The sequence below is a fragment of the Podarcis gaigeae genome, assembly GCF_964106915.1.
Source record: "Podarcis gaigeae genome assembly, chromosome: 8".
Lineage (NCBI taxonomy): Eukaryota > Metazoa > Chordata > Lepidosauria > Squamata > Lacertidae > Podarcis > Podarcis gaigeae.
The window spans coordinates 84,084,462-84,100,484 of NC_139684.1; the positions used below are offsets into that span (position 1 = coordinate 84,084,462).

Below are 16,023 nucleotides of genomic sequence, written 5' to 3' on the forward strand. Positions count from 1 at the left end.
ATTATTATTAATATACCGCCTATACCCAGGGGTCTCAGGGCAGTTCACAGAATAAAGTCAAAATACAAAACCATAAAATACCTAATAAAAATAAAAAAACAACATCCCCTTCCAACACAAAAAAACACATTTTAAAAGGCCATAGGATATAAATCAGATCAATCAAAGACCTGGTTAAAAAGGAATGTTTTTTCCTGGCACCTAAAGATGTCTAGTGAAGGCGCCAGGTGGACTTCCCTGGGGAGAGCATTCCGCAGACCGGAAGCCACTGCAGAAAAGGCCCTGGTCTCGTGTTGCCACCCTTGTATACATACCCTCTTTGATCTCTTGAACATGGACACAACAATGGGGTTTCAGATTTCAACTGAATTGGGATGTGACCGAGACGGAGGCCGCCGCACATTCCAGCAGGGCTCCTGCGCCTTTGCAGCTGGGCAGAAAGACAATCGACCTGCAAAGTTTTCCCCAAGGGAGATTGCGACACTTTACTTTGCCAGAGAATCTCCTTTACTCGGTTAAGTTATAGGACAAAGCTTGCCCACTGTCAGAAATAATCTCTAACCCTGGCTTTTTAACAATCTTTACTCTGGCTTTTGACACCCGAGAGGTATATTTTTAGGACCCATCTTATTTTTGCGACAGTAAATTCTTTTAAACTGTTTTTAATGTTGCAGAACCCACCCCTGGTACCTTAGGGTGAAGACTTTGCTAATTCTAGAAAGAAGCCCTTGATGCCTCATCCAGGAAACAATGAGGGGGGAACAGATGGTCCTCTAGATCAGTGTTCCCCAGACTTTGATACCCAGCTGTTTTTGGACTACAACTCCCATCATCCCTGACCACTGGTCCTGCTGGCTACGGATGATGGGAGTTGTAGTCCAAAAACAGCTGGAGACCCAAGTTTGGGAAACAATGATCTAGATCAGCCTTTCTCAACCTGTGAGTCCCCAGATGTTGTTGGACTACAACTCCTGCCATCCCTGAGCTCTGGCGTTGCTAGGTAGGGGTGATGGGAGTTGTAGTTCAACAACATCTGGGGACCACAGGTTGAGAAAGGCTGATCTAGATGATGATGGCAGACTTGGTAGCCTTGCCTCAATGCCTGATTAGGATGTGCTATGTACAATCATCCTATATTTTGTCACTGTTGGGCGAGGGTTTTTGGCATGCAACAAGTATCAGCTTCCTCCATCCACGCAGAGCCCTCCTTCCTCAAAAGAGAGAGAGAGAGAGAGAGAGAGAGAGAGAGAGAGAATGAATAAAAAGCAACACAGAAATCCATAGCTTTTAATCTGATCAGGGCCAGAGAGACCTACATAATACAACAGACACATGGATGGCAGAGAGACAGAACTCCGTCACAGACACAGATTAAAACAGATCACAGGAGGACCACACTGTAGCTACGAAACGAAACACCCAGCCTTGTGGAAGGCAAGAACAATCAGTTCCTTCAGACAGGGTTTGCAAGTGGAAGAAATCAAAGTATGTACATAAGATGGGACTGGATTTCTTCCTTTCGCTGAAGACACATATGGTATTTTTTATATATATATATGGATTTAAATAGCAGCTCCAATGAGAGGGCACATTGCTGAGCCACAGGAAAAGTGGATGCTGTGACTGCAAAAAAATAAATCAGCTTATCAGATGTGGGCAAAATCGACCCACCAGCTGCGGTGTGCCATGCTGCCACCTCCAGACACCGGCACCCTCTACAAAACCCCCACCTCGCCCCCCACAACTTGCTCTCACTCAGTCCTTAAAGGTAAAGGTACCCCTGCCCGCATGGGCCAGTCTTGACAGACTCTAGAGTTGTGCGCTCATCTCACTCTAGAGGCCGGGAGCCAGCGCTGTCTGCAGACACTTCCGGGTCACATGGCCAGCGTGACAAGCTGCATCTGGCGAGCCAGCGCAGCACACAGAACGCCGTTTACCTTCCCGCTAGTAAGCGGTCCCTATTTATCTACTTGCACCCGGGGGTGCTTTCGAACTGCTAGGTTGGCAGGCGCTGGGACCGAGCGACGGGAGCGCACCCCGCCGCGGGGATTCGAACCGCTGACCTTCCGATCGGCAAGTCCTAGGCGCTGTGGCTTTTACCCACAGCGCCACCCGCGTCCCCACTCAGTCCTTACCCAGATCAAAAATCCCACCTCTTGGTACGATGCAAACCCAACCTCCTCCTAAACTGACACAGCCAGGACTACTTATAACTTCCTTTTTCACCTTGCAGCTGAGCTCCTCTGCCCGCCTCTCGCTGCTTTCTGGGTGCAGAACGCCACATGCTGCCATTACCCCCGGCCCCATTGCCGCTAGCAGAGCAGATTGAGAAAGCAACCTGTGACATTCATTGAGAGCGATGCAACACTCTGCATATGTGGGCAGAGATATGGGGGGAGAGAGGGAAGGGGCCGAGCCAGCAAGTTGCTAAGACACCGCAGCAAAACGGAGCACTGCTGCAAAGAGGAAGTGGAAACTCAGACTTCCGCTAGAGCTAGCAAAACTAAGCCACAAATGACACAAAGGCAGAGGGGAGAAGATGCCAGAGATGCCCAGCATCCCCTTTTTGACTTGAGAGCAGCTAGAAATCAAGAGGAAACCGTGGTCTTGGGGAGAAACTTCCAGGACCACCAGCCTCCTGATGGGCATTTCATCTGAAACATGCTTGGAGCAGCTGCCTAGAGAGCGTTGGACTACAACTCCCACCATTCTCACCCATTGCTGATGATGGGAGTTGGAGTCCAATCGCCTTTGGGGACCTCAGAAGAGCCAGGTGTGATTTGAGCAGCTGGCTGTACCAGAAGGCAGACCCTTTTGGCTGTCTGTGGGAAGGAAAGGGTCCCTTGCCCCATGCAGGGCTGCCACCCACCACCCACCAGGACACAGCTTCAGTTCTAAGGGAACAGGAGAAGTTTCCTCTCCTACAGAGAGAAATAGAAGACCCCCATTCGCCAGCTGAAAATCACAAACAAGGGGCTTTCACATGGGAGTCAGAACCAAAAGCTATGGCAGTATCAGTCTGACCTTGCCTAATATGAGGCTGACAACCTCATGGCCACTAGGTAACTAAAGGGAACTTCTTCTTCCCCACTCCTGAATGTGGCACGCAGCTGCTGGCAGTCAAAATGTGGCGGAAAAGGGCAAAAGGGGGAAAGGTGAGGTGGCGCAATAGCACGAACCAGGAGTACAGCGCGGGAAAAGCAGTAAACCCAGAAAGAGGAAGGAATCCAGGATCCCTGGGTCTTAGTGACCCAGTTCTTGGAAAGCACAATGGCCCAGGCAGCCTGCCCACATCTTCCCCACTTGCCTAGAGATGATTCAAGGCATTGGCTGGGCAGAGGGATGGAAAAGATTGCTGTCCGCAAGCTGCAGGCTTGGGAGGGAGGTTAAAGAGGTCAAATGTGGGCAGGGGGTAAGGGGGGCAAATGGGTAAGCTGGCGCAGGGAGGCTCTTACAGGCTGCAGAAGATGGCTCAGGGCGCAGTAGCAGTACATGTTTAGGATGAAAAGATGGGTAAGCCTGGAAGTGGAGGTGACTGGCTAGTTTCTCAGTGGCAGGAGGGACAAAGGACATACAACCACTACCTGATTGGAGGAGCTCTCCTTCACATACAGCAAAGGCACAGTCCTGGTCCATCTACTGGAGGGCGGGGGGGAAGGGAAGTTGCCACAATCTGTTCCTACTCTTACCCCCAGTCTTCTGGCCCAACCCATTCCCAACCTAAACGAGGCTCAATGTATAGGCAGGAGAAGAGCCATAAAAGCGAGGTTTGAGCAAATGAGCACCAGGGGACCTAAAAAGAAATAAATTCACGAGGAAGCTGGGTTGCAGAGAGAAGGTATTTCCTGCAAAGGTTTCACGGTGGAGAGGGGTGTGTGTGTGTACATATATATACACCTATCAATCTTGAGTCATCACTACTGTAAGATCTAGTGGGTTAAGCTGGGGGGTGGCTGAATCCTAACCCGGGCCAAAACCCTGCCAAAAATCCCCAAACAGAAGAAAAGAGGTGTTTTAAAATAGAACTCGAGGCAATGTAGAACATCCAGATTTTGGGTCTGGAATCAGAGACACACACCACTCAGCTCAGATGTGCGTTTGACGACACCAAGATGTGGTTTAGCTCCTTCCTATCTCTCAAGCTAGCAGGGATTGAGGTAGCGGGGAAGAATTCAAACCTACGGGGTACTCGTTTCAGAGATGCCAAAGCAGTTATGATCAGGTGCCCCCAATACAAACCTTTTTATTATTCTGGACATCAAACAAAAAACAGAAGTCATCAGAACTTTGGGAACAGACAGGAAAACAAACCAATAATGGAGCGTAAATTGGAATGGAGCTAAGGGAGAGCTGTCTTTGGCAGACGACGCAGCTCCCTCAACAGCCCCTTCCCCAGCCCCTATAAATAAGTCAGATCTAGCTCACAGTGAAGAATGCAGTTGCTACAGAAACCACAGCTGGCTGCCAGAGGCGGAGGCATGGTTAATGGAACACAGCCTGGGAGATGAAGTGGACCCCTTGCCTCGTCTTCTAATGCCCACGGTTGATCACGATGTCATCATATTCCTCCTGGGAATAATAATAATAATAATAATAATAATAATAATAATAATAATAATAATATATTATTTATAACCTGTCCATCTGGGCGGCTTCCAACAAAATATTAAAATACAGTAATACATCAAACATTAAAAGCTTCCCTAAACAGGGCTGCCTTCAGATGTCTTCTAAAAGTCTGTTAGTTGTTTTTCCCTTTGACATCTGATGGGAGGGTGTTCCATAGGGAGGGCGCCACTACCGAGAAGGCCCTCTGCCTGGTTCCTTGTAACTTGGCTTCTCGCAGTGAGGGAACCGCCAGAAGGCCCCTGGAGCTGAACCTCAGTGTCCGGGCAGAACGATGGGGATGGAGACGCTCCTTCAGGTATCCTGGGCCTTTGAGGCCGTTTAGGGCTTTAAAGGTCAGCACCAACACTTTGAATTGTGCTCGGAAACGTACTGGGAGCCAATGTAGGTCTTTCAGGACCAGTATTATATGGTCCCGGCAGCCGCTCCCAGTCACCAGTCTAGCTGCCACACTCTGGATTAGTTGTAGTTTCCGGGTCACCTTCAAAGGTAGCCCCACATAGCATTGCAGTAGTCCAAGCGGGAGATAACCAGAGCATGCACCACTCTGGTGAGACAGTCTGCTGGCAGATAGGGTCTCAGCCTGTGTACCAGATGGAGCTGATAAACAGCTGCCCTGGACACAGAATTGAACTGCACCTCCATGGACAGCTGTCAGTCCAGAATGACTCCCAGGCTGTGCACCTGGTCCTTCAGGAGCACAGTTACCCCATTCAGGACCAGCGAGTCCTCCACACCTGCCCGCCTCCTGTCCCCCCAAAACAGTACTTCTGTCTTGTCAGGGTTCAACCTCAATCTGTTAGCCGTCATCCATCCTCCAACTGCCTCCAGGCACTCACACAGGACCTTCACTGGTTCTGATTTGAAAGAGAGGTAGAGCTGGGTGTCATCCGCATACTGATGAACACCCAGCCCAAACCCCCGATGATCTCTCCCAATAGCTACATGTAGATGTTGAAAAGCATGGGGGAGAGGACAGAACCCTGAGGCACCCCACAAGTGAGAGCCCAGGGGTCTGAACACTCACCCCCCACTCAGCAACAGTGCAAAAACAAAAAAAGCACCATCCATTTTATTCCCTCATACTGTGGGGGGCAAAGGTCACTATCACCATTGAATTCACTGCCTGCCCTTCACCAGGGCAGGTTGCAGCAATTAAAATCCAGAAATTATAGCAGAGTGCGGTCACAGGAATAGGGGTGGGTCCTGAAAACAGGGACCGAGCAACGGGAGCTCACCCCGTCACGGGGATTCGAACCGCCGACCTTCTGATCGGCAAGTCCTAGGCTCTGTGGTCCCAATTTTGTTAAGTTACATTAAATAGTTTTACTTGGATTTTGCAAAAAAATGTGCAATTGTTACTGCTTGGAATTTTATTGTGTTATTATCTCGCTTAGTGAGCTTTGCAAACCGCTATTCTGAATAATGCTTTTTTCATGGTCGGGGCAACTGGGGATGAGTTTACAAAACCCACAGCTCGAGGGTCAAAGGCCAGGATTTAAAGAGCATAGGCAGGTGCATCTCTGTGGAGAGGGAATTCCACAACTTAGGGGCTGCCACATAGAAGCCAAATTTATTATTGTTAACATAATAGACAGGGCAATTTCAGGATTTTTACGATTCTATAATATGCAGAGAATAATATGTGTTGAAAAACCGGAGAGAGGAGCTGAGGGTAGTCTGGGGGGGGGGTTCTTGGGGGAGGGAGGAAAATGAAGATGATATGATTTTGATAATTTATGATGTTGAAACTCTTAATAAAAACCATTTTTATAAAATATATGGGGGGGAGGAAATGCGAAGCCCCGGGGGGGGGGTTCTTGGGGGAGGGGGGGAAATGAAGATGATATGTTTTTAATAATTTATGATGTTGAAACTCTTAATAAAAACCATTTTTATAAAATATATGGGGGGAGGAAATGCGAAGCACCTGTAGCCCCAGATCTCATAGCTTGGGGGGGGTCCTAACTGGGGCCCAAACTCACCTCGCTGTTGCTGTCCAAACTCTCCTCCGAGTCCCAGTCTGGCTCCTCTGAGCCAAACTCCCGCAAGAGCTGGGGGATCTTTTGGTCGGGCCGGTGTATGGCGCTGTACATGGGGGTGTAGCCAACATACATGCGGGCCTCCGGGTCCGCTCCAGCGCGCAGCAGGTACTCGACCACCTCCGGGTTCTGGGACTCCACTGCCAGGTGAAGGGGGCTGCGCCCACAGCTCAGCTCCTGCCAGCGAGACGGAAGAAGGTGAAGTGGCTCGTGCTGGGAGCTCCGGGGTTGGCAGGTACGTCGGGAGCCATGGATCTGCCCCAGCTGAGCCACTAACTGGTTTTGACCTTTAAAGCCCTTCACGGCCTAGGACCCTCATACCTATGGGACCACCTCTCCCGGTATGCCCCATGGAGAGCCTCAAGGTCCATAAATAGCAACACCCTAGAGGTCCTGGGCCCTAAGGAAGTCAGATTACCGTAAATTTCGCTCCATAACACGCAGTTTTTTTCTCCTAGAAAGTAAGGGAAAATGTCTGTGCGTGTTATGGAGCGAATGCCTACAGATGGCAGGGGAATTTGCTGCAGTCGTAAGCAGTCCGTGGCTCGCTTTGAAACAGCAAAGCGGGTGTAAGCGGCTCCTGTCAGCGAGCGGAGCCGGGGAGGAGGGAGAGAAGCAGAGCGGGCTTGGCTGCTTTAAAACAACCCCGTCCTCTATGTCCCTCTCTCCTCCCCACTGAGCTGCTAAGTAGCAGCAAAGCTTTTCAGCCAGCCTAGCCGGGAGGAGTTGGCTGCTTTAAAACAACCCCGTGCTCTCTGTCACTGCCTGCAGTTTTTTGCTGTCCGATTTTGGATTAGCCACTGTAGGGGCTGTGTGTGTGTGTGTGTGTGTGTGTGTGTGTGTGTGCTTGAGCTATCCTTCTCCTCCTCCTGCTTCCCCTTCACTCTCCCTGCGCCCCTGCGACTTTAGAGTTGACACTCTGTGTGTCTGTGTGTGTGTGTGTGAGGGCTCCTCCTCTTGCTTCCCGTTCACTCTCCCAGCGCCACTGCGGCGCCCCTGCGACTTTAGGATTGACACTGTGTGTCTGTGAGGCATCGTTCTCCTTCTCTTGCTTCCCGTTCACTCTCCCAGCGCCCCTGCGCGCCCCTGCGACTTTAGGATTGACACTGTGTGTCTGTGTGTCTGTGAGGGCTCCTTCTCCTTCTCTTGCTTCCCGTTCACTCTCCCAGCCCCCTGCGCGCCCCTGCGACTTTAGGATTGACACTGTGTGTCTGTGTGTGTGTGAGGGCTCCTTCTCCTTCTCTTGCTTCCATTCACTCTCCCTGCGCCCCTGCGCTCTCCCTGCGCCCTGCGACTTTAGGGCCAGTTTTCTGTGTGTGTGTTTTGACCTCACTGCGCTTGTTGGGGGAGAGTGTTGGTCGCAATTTTTCTTGATTTGTCTCAGAGTGGTTACTATCGTGGTTTTCTTGCCGGGGAGGAGGGAGAGAAGCAGAGCCTGCTTGTTTTAAAGGAGCAAAGCCGGAGAGGAGCCTCTCCTGCATTATTCGCAGCATCCTTCTCCACACCCCCCACATGTGCTCCTTGTCCCTTGAGTGTTTTTCCTTCCCTCCCCACTTAAAACGTGGTTACAAAGCACGGATCCACATGGATCCTCAGGATTTTTGTATTGGGCTACCCCAAACTCACTGTCAGATCACATGTCTGTGGCCACAGCATGAACCACAAAAATCATACATCCAGTGTTTCATTTAGAATTTTTTTTTCTTGTTTTCCTCCTCTAAAAACTGTGTGCGTGTTATGGTCAGGTGCGTGTTATAGAGCGAAAAATACGGTAACTTCAACCAGAGCCAGGGCCTTTTCAACACTGGCCCCGGCCTGATGGAACGCTCTGCCTCATGAGACCAGGTCCCTGCAGGATCTGATCTCTTTCCGCAGGGCCTGTAAGACAGAGTTGTTCCGCCTGGCCTTTGGCTTGGAGCCAATTTGATTCCCTCCCCCTCTTTCTTTTTCCTTTCTCCTCCTGGGATGAGGCTGCATTTTAATATTTTAATGTTTCAATGTTCTAATGTTGTATTTTAATCTTGTTTTTAAGTTGTATTCATTCAACTTGTTTTTATTATTGCTTGTTAGCCGCCCTGAGCCGGGCCTTGGCTGGGGAGGGAGGGGTATAAATAAAAATTATTATTATTATTATCTAGTCCAGCCTTTGCTGGGGCTGCTGGGAGTTGTAGTCAGAGGCAGCTGGGAGGCACCAGTCGGGCAAAAGGGGCACTGAAGTGTCACTGAACCCCTTCTTGAAAGGAAGGGCAGAGTCACAAAGGGGAAGAGGCGGTGCTAAAGGGGCAAAGCTCACACAGACAAAAATCAGAGGTAAGGACACTGGTGTCAGATCAGACCTTGTCCAGCATCCTGGCCTCACAGGGGACAACCAGAGGCCTGTGGGAAACCCATAAGCAGCATTTGAGCGCAAGAGCCAGCATAGGTAACAGCCACTGGTAACCCTCTCCTCCATGAATTTATCTAATCTTCTAAAGCCTCTTTTTGAAGTGTTTCTTCTTATCCCACTGCTGCTAATTCACAGGGTGAATTAATTCAACACGCTTCTTAAAGGTGCTGGTGGGGGATGGATGACTTTGTGTTGTTACCCGGTGTAGTGACCCGGTGGGATTGCTATGAGGAATTATAGCAAATATAGAGTAAGCCATCTGTGTCAGCAATGAAAGCATTGCGTTGACTGGGTTTAAACTATTTTGATATGATTCTTGATCAATCCACACCTCTGCATCCCTGTTCCATTTTTCTTTCTTCACAAGTCATGTACACACTTCGACAGGCAGGCTCCTGGGTCATCAAAGACAGTGGGCAGTTTCTATGCTGTAGCTTTTCTGATATGTTAATCTTAGGATGTTAATCTTAGGGCCAGGAAACAGGTTTCACATAAAGGTGATAATGATCGCTGTCCTCCTGGCCATCCTTCTTATCATGTGTATTGATTGTTTATGACCTCCAGGGTTGCTGGATGCACTCCTTTGTAGTTCTCAATTTATTTACCCCAAAAGTATGCATGCTTAACTAGTGTTTGTAGTTTAACTTTGTCCCCACGTGGGGTTTGTTGAAATGCTCAGAAGAAATCTGACTGGTTCTTACGAACACTCTGTAAAAAGCTCTTTTGTGAATAAAATGACCTGGGCCAGAGGGTGGAGACAGATTATTATACGCACCCTTCCCAGAGTCTGGCTGGTTCAAGCCTCTGTGTGTATTCTTATTAATCAGAGTTCAATCCTTCCTTTACTTTGGGAACACCTCACACAGAGGGTTCCTTTTCAAGTGTACAGGAAAACAGCGTGCATACCTCCTTCAGGATAATCACCTAAGTGTGTCTACTTCACCACAGCCTCTGAAACTAACCGGTTTGTTGAGATCAGCTCCCCCGGAGATTAAGAGACTGACCACGTTTAAGTCTTTCCTCAAGACGGCAACATGCAGGGGCGTGTAACCTACGGAAAGAGAGATGGGACACAGTTCTGCAGCAGCCCGGGCACTGAGGTGGAGAAACTACCTTGTGTAATATGGACTTATAATCACCACCACCACCACAAAATGGCATGTGGAAATCCCAAATTAAGAAATGATATGGATCAAATACATTTGCATTCCTCCAAATTGGATTGTTCCTGCTGCAAAATTCAGAGTTTGGTTCCCAAGCTAAGGGGAAAACTGAGGTAGGCGCTGCAGTAAGAGGAAAGAACAGCACAATCTTGAAAAGAACAAAAGAAGATGGGGAAAAGCGGGTGGGTGGAGATGGAAAACAGGCAAAAGTGTATAAAGCAAAAGAATGTGAAGTTCACAAATCCTCAACCACAAGTGGTGGAAACGAATGCATTCCTCTTTAACTGCCCACCAACTTCCAAGTCTGATATTTTAAATAGTGTATTTTTCGCTGTATAAGACGCACCTAGTTTTTGGAGGAGGAAAACAAGGGGAAAAAAAATCTGAATCTCAGAACCCAGAACAGCAAGAGGGATCGCTGCGCAGTGAAAGCAGCAATTCCTCTTGCTATTCTGGCTTCTGGGACAGCTGCGCAGCCTGCATTCGCTCCTTAAGATGCACACACATTTCCCCTTACTTTTTAGAAGGGAAAAAGTGAGTCTTATAGAGCAAAAAATACGGTATTTAAAGTTTGGAAGATCCATGCTGATCCATCTCATTCTCCCACCCACGATACTCACAAGGACTGGAAACTTTTGGCATTTTAAACCTGCTCTTCGCTAGACCCTACTGTCTCCATATTATGGAGGACTTCAACAAGACCAAGCAACTATCTCCCCCCGAGGACCCAGGAGAGGTACCATCAAAATTGGTGCAGTCCAGTTGGGCCCGAAAGCCGCTCCCTTCGCAGGGCCTTTGCGCAACATGCGGCGCCAAGAGGATCTGTGCGCACTCCCGCTGCCCTTCTCGGCACGCTAAGTGCAAAGCGGTGTGGCCGCCCTTTTCCTGCACGCACAGACCGGCTCCCGCCGACACGAGCTTGCTCACAAAATCGGCAGCCCCCAGGATGACCGCAATGTGAAGTGCTGTCTGGGGAAGAGAAAACGAGAAAGGGCCTGAGTGAGGAGATTTCACCCCTCCCATATCCAAGAATCTCCTGATGAGTCTGCTGATTCTCCAGAGAGGAGGAGCAGTGTTCTGCTCTCTACTTATTCTGCTCCAGCACCACATCAAAGAGTCAGTCAGTCAGTGTGTCGGAGAGAGAGAGACTGAGTGTTAGAGATCATGTGTATAGATAAGGTTGCTGCTAAGAGCAGCTGCAGACACTCAGTGTAGTGCAGCTTTCATTTATGCTTAGACCTCATTAAGCTCTGTATATAGTTGTATTATAGTTGTAGACAGAATAAAGAAGATATTCTACAGAGCTGCTAGACTCTGCTGTACGATGACTGTCTTCTTGTTGGAGTGAATCCGGTGCTCACAAGTCTAAGCTGTGAGTCTACAGCACTTTGACCTGTTCCTGTATATAAGGTGGTCTCTGGAAGTGCCACCCAGCTCGCCTAGCCCAGTCGGGGCTGAAGTGCCTGAGTCCAGTTGGTGGCACTGGCTCAAGGGCGATGCTGACACTGAGTTCGAGAAGAGCTGCTTGCATGCCCCTCGCTCCTGGGATGACAAGGCAGAGGTGGGGAATTTGTGGCTTTCCAGATGTCATCATCTTATGCATTTTCAGGAACTATACAACGGGTTGGTTTTAACCTTGATGGTCTTATACAGACTCAGGGAAGAGGAACTGGAGGGACCGTGCGCCCCCATGAACCTGTGCATGCACCAGAGGCCCTTCCTCATCATCAGTGAAAAGGCAATAAGCTCAGGTAGAGGACCTGCCTTGCAATAATTTATTATTTGTACCCAGCCCATCTGGCTGGGTTTCCCCAGCCACTCTGGGCGGCTTCCAACAAAGATTAAAAATACATTAAAATGCCACACATTAAAAACTTCCCTGAACAGGGCTGCCTTCAGATGTCTTCTAAAAGTCAGATAGTTGTTTATTTCCTTGACATCTGATGGGAGGGCGTTCCACAGGGCGGGCGCCACTACCGAGAAGGCCCTCTGCCTGGTTCCCTGTAACTTGGCTTCTCGCAGTGAAGGAACTGCCAGAAGGCCCTCAGCGCTGGATCTCAGTATCCGGGCTGAATGATGGGGGTGGAGACGCTCCTTCAGTTATACTGGGCCTTTGAGGCCGTTTAGAGCTTTAAAGGTCAGCACCAACACTTTGAATTGTGCTCGGAAACATACTGGGAGCCAATGTAGGTCTTTCAAGACCGGTGTTATATGGTCTCGGCGGCTGTCAGCAGTCTAGCTGCCGCATTCTGGATTAGTTGTAATAATAATAATAATTTACATTTATATACCAAGGATCTCAAGGTGGTGTACATTATTCTCCTATCTGTTTCATCCTCACAAGAACCCTGTGAGGTAGGCGAGTCTAAGAGATGGTGACTGGCCCTAGGACACCCAATGAGCTTCTTGGCTAAGTGGGAATCCTCCCAAGGTCATAGTCCAGCACTCTAACCATTACACCACACTGACAATACTGAGCTAGATCAGGCATAGGCAAACTCAGCCCTCCAGATGTTTTGGGACTACAACTCCCATCATCCCAGACCACTGGTCCTGTTAGCTAGGGATGATGGGAGTTGTAGTCCTACCAAAGATCTGAGTTAGTTCTTACGTTCCTAAGCATTTCTCCTTTCTCCTTTTAAGGGTGAAACAAATGCTACCCAGAGAGAAACCTGGGAGAGGTGGTTCTGCTGCTTTTGTTTCGTTACGTTTGAGGTTGCTGGTGAAGACTTTGATTTCATTTGCTGTTTTACTGCTCCTCTGTGCTTTAAGACCTATTTTAAAAATTGCCTTCCTTTGCTTCTTTTTGAGATTTTCAACCTTGTTTTCAATGCACGCTGCCTTGGAATTTTTTAACTTAAAAGTTCTAAATCAGGTTTCTAAGTCTGCATAATTACGCAGGCTGCTGTTCTCTACAGCGAGGGCTCGTGGCTCCTCCCAATGTGCGTTACGAATGTCGGGAAACTGAGGCTCACATCGGAGCAGAGCAAAAGCGTGTCTCAATCCAACCTGTCCGAGGTCATTCTGAATATCCAGGTAATCCGTCCCTTGGGTGTACTGCAGGATGGAATCCAGAAAGGCCTCGTGCTCGTGGATGACGGCCAAGTGGAGAGCTCTGGAAACAACAGGAAATAACAAGAAGCTGCTGAGAGGGGCAAAAGTCTCTTATCGCTGGGATGGGGGGGAGCATTTTCCAACACAGATGGGGAATACAAAACAAGGAGACCTCAATCAGCTGCAGCCTTCCATCATTTTGTGGCTGTCCAGAGTTTTTAAAAAGAGGACTGTATTAGAACAAACTGTTCTCCAACTCAGAAGATCTTTAGAAACTTAAAAAATAAATAAATTGCGGCTCTACCTTAAATGTTGTTGCTTGAATTAAGGCCAAATGTGTGCATAGGATTAGTATCTGAGTTCTCACTTGTGTTATTTTAGAAATAGGCAGAGTATCGCCAACAGAACAGTCAGTGCTCATAAAAGGGCACTTTGCAGGGTTAAACCCACCCCCCCAGCAAAACCACACACCCAGAAGAGGACATAGTAGACACTGGCTTGCATGGGATCTGATCAGGCGCAGTTGAGTCTTTGTTCTAATTTTGAGATTTAAATAAGCCCACAAAAAGTAGTAGTCAACTAATTAGTTTACTATCCAGCTCTGAGTCAGCTGTTTAGTTTACTATCCAGTTCCGAGTCACCTGCTTTCATGCTGGCTACAGAAGGAAAAAAGCCCCCTCCTCTTGTGACCAGCATGCAAAATGAAATACCAGCCACTTAGCAGTCTGGTAAAAAACAAAACGCTCCTCTCTATTTCCAAACTGTGGGGAGGAGGCAGAGCTTATTACAAAGTAAGCATGGAAACCCAGCAAGCAGAGACAGAATGGAGAGAGAGACCATTCCGCCACCAGACCATCCATTCACCTGCACAGAATTCCTGGGCACCTGATTAGGCGTACCAGGTGTGTTTTTATATAAAAAGCTGTTCTAGCACAGAGCTTATGTTTCAAGATGCACTGACATCTCTGTGCAAATGCAAAAGCAGCCAGAAACAATCCGGTGAAGGAATCGATCACAACGGATAGTTCCCTTCAGCAGAGCAAAAAAGAGCAGGCCAGAAGGCAGCCCCTGAACCGCAACAGCTGGAAGAAGCCTCATCAGCTACCGGTGCCTGTAGCGGTGGTCGGAATTGTCAGCCACTACAGGCACAGGGAGGCTCCTGAGCCAAAAAACCCCAAATCCTCATTCACAAGCAGGCAGATCGAAACCAGCATGCCCACGCTCAGCAGAGTTTGGTGCCCAGGTACAGCCGCCACGGACCCAAGGCAGACAGGGGAAATCTGCAGCTCTGTCCCCCTATTATGAGAAAGCCTTCTGATGCCGGTTTCCTTCCGACACAGAACAGTGGTACCTCGGGTTAAGTACTTAATTTGTTCTGGAGGTCAGTTCTGACCTTAATTCGTTCCGGAGGTCAGTTCTGAAACTGTTCTTAACCTGATGCACCACTTTAGCTAATGGGGCCTCCTGCTGCTGCCGCGCCACTGGAGCACGATTTCTGTTCTCATCCTGAAGCAAATTTCTCAACCCAAGGTAATATTTCTGGGTTAAAGGAGTCTGTAACCTGAAGCGTATGTAACCCGAGATACCACTGTACCTATATCTATCTCCAGTGGTACCTCGGGTTAAGAACTTAAATTCGTTCTGGAGGTCTGTTCTTAACTTGAAACTGTTCTTAACCTGAGACACCACTTTAGCTAATGGGGCCTCCCACTGCCACCGGAGCACGATTTCTGTTCTCATCCTGAAGCAAAGTTCTTAACCCGAGGCACTATTTCTGGGTTAGCGGAGTCTGTAACCTGAAGCATCTGTAACCTGAAGTGTCTGTAACCCAAGGTACCACTGTACGTACGTGTCCCCGTCCTCGGTGACGAAGCCCAGCACGTGGTGCAGCCAAGCCTCGGGGGCCACCACCGCCGAGGCCCCGCTCTCGAGGCGCACGGCCCCCACGCCGTCCACGATGGCGCCCACATCCTCGTCCCCCCTCAGGGAGTCCCCGAGGGCAGAGTCCAGCCGCTCCAGGTCGTCATCCTCTTCCTCCAATAGCGCCTTCTGAGGGCCAGTGGGGCCCGAGGGGCCGGGGTCAGGGGTCAGGGCCCTGCGCCCAGGCCCCTCCTCCCCCTCGCCAGGGCCCACCAGGCCCGCGTCTCCCTGGATCTGGCCCAGCTGGGCCTCGCTGAGGGAGCCCAGGCCGCTGTCGCACCAGTCGTCGCCTTCCACCCGCTTGGGCTCCCGCGGGCCGCCCTGAGCAGCAGCTTCGGAGGCCATGGTGGGGGAGAGAGCCTACAGGAAAGGCCTGGAGGGCCGCAGGGCCATAGGGAGAGTCCGGGCAGAGCGACCCGCTGCCCCGCCGTCGCTGCTGCCTCAGCGGGGGGATTTCAGCGGCCTGGGGAATCCCCAGACTGGCGTCTGGTCGGCGCAGTCGCACAGAGGCATGCCGGGAGTCGTAGTTCTTTCCCCTTTCCCGCGGAGCATGCCGGGAGCTGTGGTCCCGGGCCTCTCAGCATCCGGGTCACTCGTCCCAATTCAAAGAGCCATGTTGCCTCTCTCGCAAGGCACGTCGGGAGCGGTAGTTCCCATGGGCAGTTTCTCTTTCTTCCCTTTGTTTTTAACCCCCTATTCTTCACACAAGGACGCTATTCGAGGTGGCTGTTTGAAGAGGCAAAAAAGCAATTTCCCCCTCACAGACCTGTTTTTAACGTTACTCGCCGGCGCCGCAAGGCATGCCGGGATTCCCACCTCCTCGACGGCGACG

General features: G+C 49.8%; 1 protein-coding gene across 2 annotated transcripts; it reads right to left on the reverse strand.

Moving 5' to 3' along the window:
- Positions 1-1,273: 1,273 nt before the first annotated feature.
- Positions 1,274-16,011, reverse strand: NFKBIB (NFKB inhibitor beta). 2 transcript variants are annotated; one of them, XM_083754116.1, is made up of 7 exons: positions 15,121-16,011; positions 13,227-13,332; positions 10,958-11,186; positions 10,017-10,105; positions 6,612-6,845; positions 2,125-4,569; positions 1,274-1,754 (listed from the first exon to the last, which is right to left on the reverse strand). In XM_083754116.1, the coding sequence occupies exons 1-6, from the start codon at positions 15,534-15,536 to the stop codon at positions 4,531-4,533; spliced, it is 1,113 nt and encodes a 370-aa protein (XP_083610242.1). In that variant the 5' UTR covers positions 15,537-16,011; the 3' UTR covers positions 1,274-1,754; positions 2,125-4,530. The 2 variants fall into 2 exon arrangements, with proteins under 2 accessions (XP_083610242.1, XP_083610243.1); XM_083754117.1 differs by having other exon boundaries at positions 1,274-1,744; positions 2,113-4,569.
- Positions 16,012-16,023: the final 12 nt, after the last annotated feature.

Coding starts and splice junctions, on each gene's coding strand:
- NFKBIB (XM_083754116.1), bottom strand. CDS start 15,536: ATGGCCTCCGAAGCTGCTGCTCAGGGCGGCCCGCGGGAGCCCAAGCGG. Junction 10,106..10,957: donor GGACTGCACCAATTTTGATG/GTACCTCTCCTG, acceptor CTCTTTCCGTAG/GTTACACGCCCCTGCATGTT. Junction 4,570..6,611: donor GTTTGGACAGCAACAGCGAG/GTGAGTTTGGGC, acceptor TATTATTCCCAG/GAGGAATATGATGACATCGT.